This window comes from Clupea harengus, chromosome 19 (genome assembly GCF_900700415.2).
Source record: "Clupea harengus chromosome 19, Ch_v2.0.2, whole genome shotgun sequence".
Taxonomy (NCBI): domain Eukaryota; kingdom Metazoa; phylum Chordata; class Actinopteri; order Clupeiformes; family Clupeidae; genus Clupea; species Clupea harengus.
This window is the reverse complement of record NC_045170.1, coordinates 10,052,944-10,068,424: the sequence shown is the minus strand read 5'-3', so window position 1 is coordinate 10,068,424 and position 15,481 is coordinate 10,052,944. Positions and strand designations below refer to the sequence as shown.

Sequence of the window (15,481 nt, the reverse complement as noted above, 5' to 3'; positions counted from 1 at the left end):
CGAAAAGTGGTTGCTTGTGGGGCCAGGAGCTAACGACTGGGGATGAGCCGTGCGGCTGGGATCCGAAAAACAAACATTCACATCGCCCTCATGTCCAGGTCTGCTCTCTCTCAAAACATCAGTGTGCTACCGCTACTACTACTACTACTACTACTACTACTACTCCACCTCGCTAATACAGACCTTCATTTGGGAGGTTCTGAGGTTAACAGCAGATGACATGCCCGCAGGGCAGGTAGGGGTGGGGGCAGGGTGTGAAGGGGAGGCTCCTCTTCAAAGGTAAAAACCCCCCTCTGCATGCCAGCTTTATTTAACAACTAGCACTGCAAGTATTCCAGCTTTAAATTCCTGAGTCTTTAGTCGTGAATATGGAAAACATTGAAGAAGACGTTGCAAACAGTCGGAGGGAGAAGTGTGAGGAGGGAAGCAGAGAGTCGGAGAAAGAGGAGAAAAACAGAGTTTTGGAAAGTTCAGGGAAGACGAAAGCGGCAGGGATAGATATGGATATAGAAAATGGGCAAGTCCCTGTGGGAGTAAACATAAAGAAAGCACAAGACATGGGAAAACTCACTGGGCCCTGGAGACTGCCATCCTCGCGGTCAAAGCTGCCCCTCGAGTTCCTGGATTCCGGCTTCTGCACCAAAAAAAAGAGGCAGCGAGAGAGAGAGGATAGAGAGAAAGGAGAGAGAGAGAGAGAGAGCGGAGAGATTCAAAAAAGGAAACCCATTATCATCCCGTTTTCTTCCCATTTCCAGCCAGTATGCAGTACATAAAGTTCCAGGCTCCAGAGTATCATTCATGACTTTCCATGTCTTTCACTATACTATGCAAAAACCACATTACTTCCAGAAAAGAAGTACATTCATGACCATCATCACATCAATGAGTTGTTATAACTGTATCGCCAATACTATTAAGTAGCATTTGCTTTCCATTGATTCGGTCAAGTACCATGAGGTTAGTTTACAAATGTCAGGTGTCCCCCCCAGATACACACAACAATACACACAGATACACAAGAGTCAGTCAGACAAATATAAACCCACATACACATTAGCTTAGACAAATGCAACCGGCATTAAAAACAGTATCAAACCATGTTTCTCTGTAGACTCAAGCATGCAGACAAACTCACAGTCCTATAAAAATCCAATCAAGTTGCAAGTTATTCAGCTGCACCCAAAGAGGCATGAACCACAAAACAAACTTGAGATTCCCCCCACGAAAACCTCCACACATGGAATCCAACAAAAGACCAACAAAAATGTGCGCCATCTCCCGTACCGTTTTCCCGAAGCAGGACTTGAAAACGTGCATCCTGTGAGCCCGGAGCCTGTGCGAGCGGAGAGAGAGTGCCGAGAGAGAGTCCATCGGCAGCGCGAGGGGGCAAGCGAGTGAGGGAGCGAGGGAGCGAGTCTCTCCAGCTAGGGGGGAAGGCTTTAAAAATGCGCCTGACGGATTCATGCCGAGAAAACACTCGGCCAAGAGACTCCTCTCCCTCTCTCTCTCTCTCTTCCTCTCTCTCTTTCCTCTCACTCCCTCCCTCGCTCGCTCCAACTATTCTCTCTGCTGATTTGCTTAGCCTCTCTAACTCTCTCATGATCCCTCTATCTCTCCGTCTCTAAATGAGCCATGCTGGTTTTACACCATCAAATTAAGCCAACAAAAGTAGCGTTTGACATCACTGTAATTACTACATTTTCTCGCCGCAATGAAGTCAAAGAATTCCCCCTGCTAAATAAAAAAGCAGGACAGAACAGATACTGGATTCTGCCAAGGGGCCCCTAGTATTCATAGATATGGTTTGACAACAATCTAAGGTGGCACCTATCTTTAGGGGTTTACAGAGAAGCTCCAAAATGCTGGTGATTTCCAGCGGTTCCCACAAAAGCCCCTGGGCAGCCAAAGGCAACTGTCAGTAATGGATGACCAGATGAACCCTGTCTAAGGAGAGGAGAGGTGCCAGACTTTCCATTGGAGGAAAGGAAAAATAAAGGAGGGAGAGAGGCAGAGAGGGACAGTTGGAGAAACAGAGAGAGAAAAGAACGAGAGAGAGGAAGAGAAAGAGAGCGAGGGAGAGAAAGAGAGAGAGAGAGACAGCTCTCGCAGCATGGAGGTGACCTCACCAGGAAGTCGAGGTGCTTCCAAATTACAGTGGCCACTCACTCAAGTACCTGCGACCAGCATTACCGAACCTCTCTGGAACTTCCCATCATCCCTGTCCAAAACAAACGTGGTGGTCGGCTGCTTCCCCCACTGGCTTTCGATCGTTTCTCAACACCTCCTGCTTTTGGACGAAAAAGCCGTGCACTGTTTTCACACCGGCCCCGTATTGACGTCGAACGCGCATCAGCGACTTATTTCTTTTTAATAACGGACTTGAGTGGTGAGAGGCCTGTTTACATGGAGTAGGCCGCCGCCTCAGATGCGGCTTGGCAGAGAGTGAGAGATAGTGATCTCTCTCCAGTCAGCTTCCACGCAGCGTTCCAGAGAGGACTCCACTCTCCCGTCGCGACGAGCCAGAAAACAGTTCTCTTTCGGGGGATGTAGTGTTCCGACGGATGCCGGGACGTTTCCTGGGGGAGGTGGATCTGTGGCTGCAGGTTGGACTGCGCTCCCCTCGCGGCCACACTTTTATAGATTTATAGCTTTGTTTTTAAGCAACCGGGAGCCTCTTTTAATGGCAAGAGAACGACAGTGAAATATCCCCACAGCACCGGTTCGGCTAAAAGGTAAAAACCAACAACCACACCAGATGTTCAGAGAAAACGTGAACACATGGGGGCCGATGCGCGCCAACACTAATTCAGAGAGTACGGATGACTGGCTGATTCAGGTGCTGGCAGGTTGCATCTCAAGTAACCTGTTCACTGCAGTTTAGACAGGATTCTCTGTTTACTCCAGGAGGCAGGATTGTAGACATGAAACTGGTTTATAACTTGTTATGAAGACACTGAGACTCCCAAGAAAACTTCACATCCTTCTAAGGCGCAAAAAAAGGTGTCGACACAAGTTGCTTAGAATTCCAAAACAAACATGGCACTTCACAATTTTGACAGCAACACTGAATATTCCAAACATCTTCAGATCAAAACAACACCATATTGGGCTGTGGTGGTGGTGACAACCTCTGAATTTGATCCGATTTGGTTCAGTGAAACGCAATGCCCTCAGTTGAAATCAACTCCAGTTCAATCTGTTTCAGTCCAATGCATTTCTAGTCCACACTTGTCACAGTGCAAGAAGACTTTCAAAGTAGGAAAGGCTCAATTCCCAGCAGAGATGAGTCCATTGCCATAGAGAAAAGGCAATCCTTGTGCAGGAAGAAGCTTTAGAAAAAAGCATCACCCAAACCCAGAAAACCAACCACTGAGAACCATTTCAAGACGCAGTGCAGAAGTGTTTAAAGTTCCGGTTCAAAACGTTTTGGGGGGTTTTCTATACATCTGCCCGAACAGTCTAACTCATGAAGCAATGTGGTAACAAACAAATGGCAACTATTTATTGCAAACGATATATAGCACTTTTACTCAATGAACCTAGAGGTTAATAAACCTTCGGTCTAGAGCTAGCCCCAAAATCCCTGAAATGCCACAAGAGAGGGCGACAGAATAGAATCCCCAGAATATAGAGGGCGACAGAATAGAATCCCCAGAATATAGAGGGCGCCCCGTCCCCAGAGTGTCTCCAGAGGTCCGCTCAGAAGCCAGAGAGTGGCCGGCGCTCCCCCTGCAGCAGAATATGGAGCCGTTACCAAGAAGCTCTCCTCCTGCTCCAGCCAGCGCTGGTCCTCCTCCATCTGCTGCTGCTGCATCATCAGCCGCTCCTCCATCAGGTGGGGGGGCAGCACCTGGCTTAGAGCCCCTCCGTCCTAAAGGGGTGGAGCGAGGCGCGGCACGTCAGTTCACTTCATTTCATTGCAATTTTGGGGCTCGGGGTTGTTAGTGGCGTCCGGGGCTAGCACCGCACAACTCACATCGGTTCATGTGAGGTAGGTCTTAGTAGGGTACCAGCTAGAAGTGGGTCCCTGTGGTTGAGTGGCACTAGTGTGGTGGCACTAGTTTGGTGGCTGTACCAAGGCTAATATGGATTTTAGTTAATTTCAGTTGAGGTATTAGTAGCATTCGGGCTAATAGGCATTTCAGTTAATTGAAGTTTGGGAGTTAGTTAGCTAGCTAATAGTGTACAGGCTAACAGAGCCATGTGGTATCAGTAGCTCCCAGGCTGACAGAGAAAGAGGTAGCTCAATAATGTTTGTTGCAGTTAGTAGCGGCTTAACATCCGCTAAGGTAATATGAGCCAAGAAAGTCAATTTCAATCCAAACAGCACACAGTTGCAGGAAGTGCAGTGAATCGTTTTGATTGTTTACAGATCCTGTTAGTTATTCTAATCTACGCTGGGAAGAGTCGAGTGATTTGATTGAAAGCACAGAAGTAAGCAAAGACCCCTGATGCACTAAAGTCATCTGAAATAGCTTAGGTTAAAAGGCGAGTTACCATTTTAATGTGTGTGAGGTGTAGATGTTTTTGTAGGGGGGGGTATGACTTACCTCTACATTGGGGGACCACATGGGAACGTCCTGTGGTCTGTGGTGGTTCCAGGAGTCATGGGGGTCCAGGACGGAGGCCTGAGGGGGGTAGCCTCCGCTGGGCATGGAGGACATGCTGCCGTGCGGCGAGGGGTAACCAGACACCTGAACATGTTCACAATGGTTAAAGACGGGCTGGACTGAACAAGTCCACTGTAGAATTCAGCTGGTTTATACTAGCCTCCATAAAGTTCAGGTTTATCAGGCTCTAGACTCCAGTGCAAGACTCCAAGGACATGCAGAAACCTCTTCCACTGACCCCAAATTCTCACGATATCCACCCACACCCCCCCCCAGTGCAGTAACCCAGTAAGACATACACAATCCTCATGCAACCCTCTTGCAACCCTCATGCAATCTCCAATCCTCACCCATTAAAGGCCTAAAAATAAAATGACTAAATGGGGGTTGAGGGCTCATAACAACAATAACCAAAAAAATGTCTTGCCCTTTAAAACAAGGAATGCCTTATAAGGCAAAAGAGCAAAGCCAGCATGCCCCCCCCCCACCGCCCCCCTAACCCTTAACAAAAAAAAAGCGATAACAACTGAATATTTGAGAGAGAGAATTTTTTCAGCAGATGGAATCTGTCTCAAGTCAACAATGCCAGTACTTTTAACGGGCCTTACAGGAAATGCCTGCTGTCAGCTTGCTTTATGACAGGCTGGGGCACTGTAAAACAACTTAAAAACTTTTCATTCATTCCTTGAGGGCTCAGTGGGATGACAAGCATGACAAGCTTGGCCTGTTAAGCTATCTTCTTCTGCATAGGTGCAGACATATTTAACTGCAATGGAGAACAATGCGCACACATTGCATATATTCAGGTCTAGTATAAACCAGTACTGATGTGGTGAAGGAATAAACTCTGCAACAATCAGTACCCTTGTATAGACCAACCTAGAAATGCACTCACAAAGACTAGCTAACCAGTGGCCTCAGGGGGTGTGTGTGTGTGTGTGTGTGTGTGTGTGTGTGTGTGTGAGTGTGAGTGAGTGTGAGTGAGTGAGAGTGAGTGAGAGTGTGAGTGAGTGAGAGTGTGAGAGTGTGAGTGTGTGTGTGTACCTGATAATGGTTGTGCTGCCCAGCATGCTGAGGGCTGGGGTAGAAGCCCTCACTGGAGCGAGGACTGGGGTAGCCAGGTCTACTGGGCTGCAGGGAGGAAGAGAGAGAGGGACAAGAAGAGAAGAGAGGTAAGATGATGTATCGGTAATCAGCTCCTTCATCGGCCAACATTTTGAGTGCACATGAGAGAAATAAGGTGACAGACGCAAGGAACAGAGAGAGAGAGAGATTGAGAGAGAGAGAGAGAGAGATAAAGCAATGTTGTGTTTGTTAATACGGCATTACTGTTTCACACCTCTGAGGGTGTGTGTGTTGTGTTCATGGTTAAAGGTATTTATACTTGAAGGAAGTCACACCCACTAAGAAGCCAAAGCCATGTAGCTACCTTGTTTTCTTTTTTTTATCTATTTGGGCATTCATTTTATTTTTGAACAGTTAGTTCAACACATTTCTTAATTAAGTCTATTACATCTATATAATCTATATGGAATTCTTAATTTAATCTATTTTTAAATGGAATTCTCGATTAATCCAAAATCAGACAAGGCCAAAGCCTCAGATACAATATGTCTGGTAGGGTCCAATTCTCCAGAACGCTGACCCCCCAACAGAAAGACATTCTGTTATAGTGCACACAAACAGCTAAGGACAGCACAGCACAGCACAGCACAGCACAGCACAGGACAGGACAGGACAGGACAGGACAGGACAGGACAGGACAGGACAGGACAGGACAGGACAGGACAGGACAGGACAGGACAGGACAGGACAGCACAGCACAGCACAGCACAGCACAGCACAGCACAGCACAGCACAGCACAGCACAGCACAGCACAGCCAACTTAACAGACAGAGAGAGAGCGTCACAAATGAGCTTTGCTTGCTGTGCTCTGAACTCTCCTTGGACTCGTAAAAGCCATTCATCACAGCTTCGCTCAACAAGCTCTGACTTCATCTGCTATAACTTCTGCGCTGTATTTATGCTGGTCTCCTAGCTACACGAGACCCCCCATCTCTCCCTGACACAAGGACATATTTCAGCAACAGAGAGAAATACCTCTATGAGCAATATATCAGAATGCAGACATGACACAGTCTTGTTAGAGAATGGAACTAAAGCGAGAACAGCGTGTTGACCACGGTATAAGCCAGCAGCCATATTAAGGTACAAACCAGCAGCCATATTAAGATTTGCTGAATCATGCATGTTGCCAACTCAGCGCAAGGTGGTGTGTGTGTGTGTGTGTGTGTGTGTGTGTGTGTGTGTGTGTGTGTGAGGGAGAGAAAGAGAGAGAGAAATAACAGTCCATATATACACTGTATGTTTGTGAGGGTGTGGTCTTACTTTAGGGGGAGCCTCGTCGGAGCCGCCCGAGTCCCAAGAGACGGTGACCTGCCTCCTCATCTCCATCCTCATCCTCTCCTCCTGCTGAGCCTTCTCCTCGTCCAGGATGGTGCTGCACAGGGGAGGGGGGAGCAGAGAGAGCCCACAGTTGACATCGCTGACGAATGACAAACCCTCCATCAATATCCTGATTGATCAGTTCCTCAGAACCTGCAGCAAACACTGCTACAAGGACTATCATTACAATGGTAAGCAAAAATCATACGCTTAACAATGAAACGTAGTACTATTTTTTTTGGGTTAAGCTTTCATCATTTATACGGTTCTAGCATATCAGGATATCATACATGCTAACTGATATCTCAGATCATATTACAGTGTTATTTCAGGGCAAATCTGAACTACGACATATCAAAGACAGACAGACACTTCAGATAAAAATGTTTTCAATGATCAGTAGCTTTTCTATATTCCATTAGTAGGACTTAGAACCCCTCTCAACAGACAACTTGACATGACTCCTCAACCCCAAGCCACATTCAGTCATTGTCTACTCATCAACCGTTACTATGGACAACGCTACGTTTACCCGAAGCAGGAAGTCGCCCATCCACAAAATAAAGGCCACATATCCAGACACAGCCCCATCTATGCTAATCGAGTTCAGGTACTACAAAGGAACGAACGTCCAGTCAAAACCAGCAGAGCTACCGTGTGAGGGTTAGACCCTCCTCAATGCCGCGGGTGCTCAGAGCGCATCATCATGCACAGATATGATCACATCTGAGAGACACACACACACACACACACACACACACACACACACACACACACACACACACACACACACACACACACACACACACACACACACACACACACACACACACACACACACACACACACACACACACACACACACACACACACAAATACCATAACCACAGGCGTTCAAAGTGCAACCCACTTCTGCTAGGGCTGGTTACTCACAAACTTGAAGGAAGGCTGGTGTCGCTGAAAGTGTGTTCCAAGTGTTGAAGGAACAAGACCTTTTATCAGTCCTCCTCTTTCCTGCACTCTGTCCGTCTTTCTGTGGGGAGCTCTCTTTCTCCACTCTTGAGTTTCTCTTTCTCTTTTTCTTCCTCTCTCTCTCGTTCTACATTGCTGTTCCAATTACTCTTGCTTTGTCTTACACTCGTTTTTTTACCCCCCTCTCCATCACTAACTCAATCTCTCACTCATTCTCCTCCCCCAGCCCCCCCTGGCTGGAGGTAAGATGTTGCTCTTGGCCGTGGGCCATCGCTTAAAGACTGGAGCCTGGCAGTCAGTGTGAGGGTGGGTTGTGTGGGACGACCAGGGCCCAGGCCTTCCAGGGCAGTACAACACAAGCCAAGCTGGCAAGCCCTGAATACCTTAACAGCAAGGGCAGTGGAGCTTTCACAGGCCCAGGTGATTGTGTGTGTGTGTGTGTGTGTGTGTGTATGTGTGTGTGTGTGTGTGTGTGTGTGTGTGAGAGAGAGTGAGAGTGAATGTGTGTGTGGGGCACCAATTTGCAACAATCATTCCTTAACAGTGCTCACAGGAACCCATAAATGCTTGTTGGCACAAAGGATCCTCTTGGAGCCGGGGTTAGTGGTCCCAAGAATGCCTCTAAACTGCTCTTTCCCCTCAATGGAGCTGGAACAATTTACCATTAATGTGCAGCAAGATTTAATGACTTCAGGCATCACAGAGAGTACCCATACAATGGATCTATGAGTAGAAGACAAACTCAACTTCCTGCTCAAAGGGACGTACAACCATCTGCAGCCCTATTTAGACAACCATAAGGACTTCCTGTAAAAGGCAAACGAAAGAATAGCAGGATGTATTTGTCCGCTTGTTATCTTTTGGGTCTGACTAAAACATGTACTGCCAGTTTAGTCATTACTCATTTCAGGCATTTCATGCCCACAACAGAGTGGGGACATCTAGTGGGTGGAAACGGAATCGCAACACATTGTAATTCATGTCCCCTCCCACCCTGTGTCTGCACTCTGCTCTATAAATAACATGTACCACAAACGACACATATACTTTGGGTTGGTCTCGTGGGGCCAGAGGTGACATTTGTGAAAAAAAGATCATGCCTGGAGACAACATCTTTCAATTTTGGTTGTGCACTGTGGCAACATTGGACTGAGACGAGGCTGGTTTTCTCTCTGGCGGTTACTCAAAACTTGTTGAGAGCACCACTGATCATTGGTGCGTGGTATTACTTTGCACGGTTTATGTTTGATGTCTTTTATGTTATGCTATGTGGTGAGCTTGCAGAGGGGAGCAAGGCCAGTTGGATGACCACACCTCCGCTTCAGGGATGTATGCGAGAGATCGCTTCCTTGGGTCACAGCGGTTACAGAGATGCCACTCCAGAGTGGGCCTCATTGGCCACTCCACCAGGAGCACCACGGGCCGAACAGGCGTGGTACACCATTGTGTGCCGAGACCAACGGATGCCATATACGTTCTGGTACTCTGAACTCCCCCGCCATTGTTCAAACTTCGAACATTTCAGACAAATTGGCACTTAAGGACACATGTAGTAGTACTTGTCGGGCCTTGAGAGACTGAGACAAGGCAGACCACATCCTCTGAGGACTTTGACAGTATCAGAAATGCTTACAACTACTTCAGTCGAATAGCAATGACCAGTTAAGTGTGTCCACTACAGGCCAGTGCCCCACTGACCGCATCCATTTGGTTATCAGTCCTTCCATGAAGTCACATGCTCACTTTCAATACCAAACTCTTTACAAAGTGTCCAAAATCATAGCATCCACAAAGCCACACCGAAACACATTCGTACACATTCATTCTATTAATGTCCATAGGCAATGAATGTTATGTAAGGTTACGTAATGTTATGTTAATACTCACAAGCATGCTGTATATCTGTGGCACATTTTAATGCACACTGGGGGTAAATGGTTGGGGTTGGAGGATACCTGAGCTGAGTCTTGAGCTCCGTGAAGCGGGGCCTCTTGCTGGGGTCGTAGGCCCAGCACTTGGTCATCAAGCTGTAGAGGGTCGGGGGGCAGTTGGGTGGCATGGCCAGCCGCTCGCCGTTCTCGATCCGCCCGATTACGTCGTTGTTCTTCACACCCTGGAAGGGCTTGATGCCGAACATGAGGATCTCCCACATGCACACACCTGAGAAAGCCAAGGAGAAAAGGAGAGAGGGAGAGAGATTCTGTTAATCAACTGCTAATTCATTTCTTAAAATCTTATATGCTCCTATGCACGCTTTTATTAGTATTCTTCTTGTCAATGTTTAGCCTCAAGGTGACGGCTTTTTTGTGCCATCACTGTCATGAGGATACTGTATCTGCAAAGTACTAATTCATTTTTTTATGTATAATTTCATTAACTTGTATAATATCAGGGGGTAACCCACCAAACATCCACACATCACTGGCGGAGGTGAATCGCCTGAAGTTGATGGACTCTGGAGCCATCCATTTGATGGGCAGTTTCCCTTTGGAGGCTGAAAGGAGAGAGACAGGTTGGGATCACAAGCTGCCAAACTGCAGTCAAACAGTCAAGGAACTGAATCCCTTGCTCAATTACACAGCACGTAAACTGACACTGGCAAGCCTCTCCCTGCCTTCTCAGAAATGACCAGGAGATGGCGATATTGCATGTTCTCCACAGTTCACAGTGCTTTACTATGTCATTTTGATCCATTTGCAATTATCAACAACGCAGTTCGCAATCCCAGTGTAACATTCTGGATGTTGTTCGAAGTAATTTACCTTTGTAGTAGGAGCTGTCCTCCATGTATCTGGAGAGCCCAAAGTCTCCCAGTTTCACACAGTCAGCGGAAGACACTAGGACGTTTCTGGCAGCGATGTCCCTGCAGAAAGCACGCACACACACACGCACACACAGTCACACACAAAGAGCCTGCTCAAAACTTTATCCAGCATGAAATTGATGAGGCTAAACAAGGGGAAAAGGAATAAAGCAATCATTAAAGCATTTTTGTCTTTTAAATGATTTCTGCGCCTCAAGGCCTGTTTGGGTTTTACCTGTGCACAAAGCGCTTGCTCTCCAGATAGGCCAGCGCTGTGCTTAGCTGGTGCGCAAAGAGTATTAGTGACGCCAGATCCAGACTGTATTTCCTGACTTGTAGGAAGGACCTCAGCTGCAAAGACACACATTCAGACAAGACACTTTCCCATAAGTCCCATACAAACATAAGAGAAGGACAGTGGTAACTTTGTGTGTGTGTGTGTGTGTGTGTGTGTGTGTGTGTGTGTGTGTGTGTGTGTGTGTGTGTACTTGTCAGGCCTCACCTCTCCCATGGTGCACAGCTCCATGATAATCCAAACTGGGTTTTCTGTGATGACGCCGATCAGCTTCACAATGTTGGGATGGTCAAACTGTCTCATGGTCACTGGTTAAACAGCAAGGCAAAATATTTATTGAATGGAAATGACTCATTACTCATACTGTCAGAGAAATGTGTGTAAGGTGCAATCCCTTGGAATAGATGGTTTTGTTTTGAGGAAATCTGACTAATGGTGTGGTCACAAAGTGACACAGAGGCCACGACAAGGAGACGGACTTCCTCATTTGTCAGACCACATCCACAGTATTTTAAAATCACGTCCTCAACATGATAAGACCCAACCTTAGCACACACACCCACACACAGAGTACATATGCACACAGATTGATAGCCACACATTTGTATAGTCACACTCACATGCAAACACATATGTACCCACACACACACATCTATGTATACACACACACACACACACACACACACACACACACACACACACACGCTAACAAATCAAAATCCCTGTTTGGAACTCACAGGCCTCCTGTAGGAACTTCTCGCGGACGCTGTCCGAGGTGCAGTTCTTACAGGTCTTGATGGCCACAGACAGAGTGGGATTCTCCTGGAGAAGGGGAGGACAAAAGCACACAGGAAAATCACAGTGATGATCACGGAGAGGGATTGCCTGTGTACAACACCGTCAGATGTGAGCATACTGCTAAAAATACTTTTTATGGTGGCCTCACAAAAATACAGTGCCTGTCAAGGACTGACCTGACTGAATCACTGTCTGTGGTAATTGAGAAAACAGTTTTCAAAGTTAAACGAAACGACTAAAATGTCCTAAGCAAATGTTGGGGATATTGTCTGGCAAGGTAGATGTTTGGTTTCTCTCTGTGTGTGTGTGTGTGTGTGTGTGTGTGTGTGTGTGTGTGTGTGTGTGTGCGTGTGTGCGTGTGTGCGTGTGTGTGTGTGTGTGACCAAGAGCTTGCATACCGTGCTGGCGTAGACTCCCTGATGGACGTCTCCAAACTGTCCCTCCCCGATGCAGCGGCCCAGCTCGATCCGCTCCCTCTGGATCTCATAGTCCCGGGCTGTGGGCACAGAGCAATCCCAGCATCACAACCCCTTCCTCAGGCAGTCCCCTGCCTGCCAGTGGCCCCTCGAGACCCAGCATGGTCTTCAGAAAGGCCTCAGGCAAGGTTAGCATGTTCTTTTAGCCTTGTGTTGGGTAGCTAGCAATCATGCCTTAAGCACACCAAGGCCATTTAATAAGGACATTGCTAAGGGTCGCTAATGTCTTTCCACACTCTTTGACTGGCACTTCAACACAAGCACAATGCTCAGCCATGCAAACATCAAACAAAAGGGGAGGCAGACTTCACTCTGTCACAAGCATCACTGCAGGGCATGTATTCTTTACAGATGTTGAATTCGGCTCGCTGTGCACACGGACACACATGTTTACGGCTAGTTGCATTTCCCGCTTTGAAATATAAGCAATAAATCTGAGCAGTGCACATGTCAACTGTATATCAGGCACATGTGCTAATGTAACACAGTTAATGACATGGAGAGGTGCACTGGACAATGGTCAAACACACAGATCACACACACACACACACACACACACACAGATCACACACAGAGTCACAGTCACGCCATACTAACTAGGCCTGTCAACCCTGGAGAAAGATTAGTCCGTCTACACATCGTCTCATTTAGGATGTTAACATCGAGGTCTGTTTAATGGGGTTAGGGACCTGAACGTGGACTTCCAAAACCAGAGTTGAACAGCCTAGTCTACCAAAAGACATGATCAGAGAGAGAGAGGGAGAGAGAGAAGAGTGAGAGAGAGAGAGAGGGAGAGAGAGACAGAGAGACAGAGCGAGAGAGAAGAGTGAGAGAAAGAGAAAGGGAGGGAGAGAGAAAAGGAGAGAAACAGAGAGATACAGGCAGATAGAGAGCGAAAGGACAGGAGTGAGAAACAGAAAAAGACAAAGAAAGACTAAAAGAAAGAGAGAGCAAGACAGGGTTACCTTCAACTACGCCATAGCCCTCTGCTGGACATTTAAAGTGAGGAGAAAAGCAAAAGAGCTGGTATTTAGAACCATCAGAATTGAACACGAGAGAATGTGAGAGCAAGACACAGAGCAGGATGGAGAGATGGGGAGGACAAACGGACGGGAAGAGGCATCGACAAATAACAGTCATCAGAGAAAATGAGCACTTGAGTGGCACTTGAGGTGGAGGACACAGAGGACTGACCCAGATGTTGACTATTGGATTAGACAATGCAAGAAAGGAAAGAAAAGTGGAAAAAACTAAAGGATCAATGCTACATGGCATGAGGTAAGATCTAAGCTAAGCTAAGCTAAGCTAAGATCTCTGTGCTACTGCTAATACAGACAGAACAATACAGTTGTGTGAAGGCACAATGGAGCCGCTCAACTGATGATCAAGTGACGTCAGCCGTGACGCAGAAAATAAAATATGAAGCATGAGATGATCATGCCAGACATTTCAACATGGCCTAGAGTTAAACAATGAACTACTGGACTCTAAGATGTACAGTGAACAGTGCAACTACATTAGCGCATACAGTTTTTGCTATGAGGTTATAACTGTACCTGTTACAGTGGCAGTGGACAAGATACTGGTGAAATAATGCCATCGCTTTTTGACCAAGCTTGCAAAATAATGTAATTTGCTGTCTGATCATGTACTTGTACTTAACGCTATTTGATCTGGTCTCACAGCCATGTAGAATCCAGTGGTCGAATCTACAGTACACAATCAGCCAGATTTTATGTTCTTATTAGCAACACTTTGCCAGTCCATATGTAATACAGTGTCCAATGTTTTTTTTTCCAAGACAGATACTATGACAACCGTGGCAAATCACGGCAGGTGGCAACCATATTTGAAGGAGATACACCTGGCAGCACACATCCTACACGTGTGTTTAACAAAACAGACACGTATGTTTTAATAAACAATAAACTGCCAAAAGCAGTCTCAGACAGCAGTGTACAGCCTTACATAGGGAAATAGAGAGGCACAGTATTATACAAGAGGGCCATTACTTAAAATGTTTGTGCAAGGAGCAGCATGACACATAAAACTCCCTGAGCGGAGTCATCCCAGACAGTTAGTGTCTAAAAATATTGTGGCGGAGCTATGCTGTATATGTTATTGTACAGTGCTAACAGGCACTAGTACTTCATGCTTGTGCTTTACACTGCCACAGCACATAAAAACCTAGGATGGTGTTCAGGCCTTTCATGGTCAGGCAGAGGGGGTATGGGGAAGGGGGGAGTTCAGGGAGGCAGTCAGCTGGGCCTGGGACAGCCCTCTGTTCCCCATGATGTGCCGGGCCGGCGGCACTTCCCCTGGTGCACAGGGCCTTTTGTTGGGCCCTGCCTCACATGAGGCCACGAGACGCAGGGTCATTAGCGCGGGCCGGCTACGGTGCCCGAGGGTGACTGGCTGGCTGGCTGGCTGACTGACTGGCTGGCTGGCTGGCTGACTGGTGGCTGGCTGACTCAGATGCTAAACTGGGCTCCTCACAGATGCAGTCCTTTTCTGACCAATAAACCAGTTTCAGCTTCTATCACCAAGCTAGGTTTAGCATAGGAGAGAGACCCATGCTACACTTGTCACATTAAGATACGTCCAAACGAAAAGAGAAGAGCTCCTGGTAATGTTTTAAAACAGCTGGATGCTTGTTGATGCTTCTCAACAATATCTGGTAAGGAACTCAGTAGTTGTCAGTAGCTGACATCACGAAACTAAATGGATATTGTGCTGAAAATAGTCCCTATGCTATCGGTCAGTCCACCTTAAGATGATTCTAAGCAAAATGGAACTGTATGTGTGATTTTAAAAGGTTTCTTAGAGGGCCTGTGATAGGCCGCAGGAAGACGCAACGAGACATTTTTTACTAGCTGTATGAAAAGTACCAGCTGTTAGCTGAAGTTCAAGCTAATTACCCCAGTGTTTTTCGGTCACAGTTTCAAATAGTGACAGCCATGTAAACGATCGTGAGCCGCAGGTTTAAGTTCTGAAGCTCTAAATGTCTGGTTGAAATGCCTGAACATCTGTTCGGCGTGAGGCAGCACTCAAGCAAACCTTTTCTGGAAATATTTAAAACAT

General features: G+C 46.8%; 1 protein-coding gene across 20 annotated transcripts in view; it reads right to left on the bottom strand.

Annotated features, from left to right (window-relative positions):
* ptk2aa (protein tyrosine kinase 2aa) overlaps positions 1–15,481 on the bottom strand; it is a 92,107-nt gene that overhangs the window by 6,379 nt on the left and 70,247 nt on the right. For 7 of the 20 annotated variants that reach the window (XM_031586624.2, XM_031586616.2, XM_031586618.2 and 4 more), the window contains 13 exons: positions 13,366–13,389; positions 12,323–12,420; positions 11,864–11,948; positions 11,334–11,434; positions 11,067–11,182; positions 10,791–10,891; positions 10,433–10,522; positions 9,984–10,188; positions 7,000–7,111; positions 5,655–5,741; positions 4,551–4,694; positions 3,755–3,871; positions 572–634 (listed from right to left, as the gene is read on the bottom strand). In XM_031586624.2, the coding sequence (XP_031442484.1) occupies positions 572–634; positions 3,755–3,871; positions 4,551–4,694; positions 5,655–5,741; positions 7,000–7,111; positions 9,984–10,188; positions 10,433–10,522; positions 10,791–10,891; positions 11,067–11,182; positions 11,334–11,434; positions 11,864–11,948; positions 12,323–12,420; positions 13,366–13,389 (1,343 nt within the window). The remainder of the gene's footprint in view (positions 1–571; positions 635–3,754; positions 3,872–4,550; positions 4,695–5,654; positions 5,742–6,999; positions 7,112–9,983; positions 10,189–10,432; positions 10,523–10,790; positions 10,892–11,066; positions 11,183–11,333; positions 11,435–11,863; positions 11,949–12,322; positions 12,421–13,365; positions 13,390–15,481) is intronic. The other 13 variants (XM_031586623.2, XM_031586625.2, XM_031586632.2 and 10 more) reach the window with 4 other exon arrangements.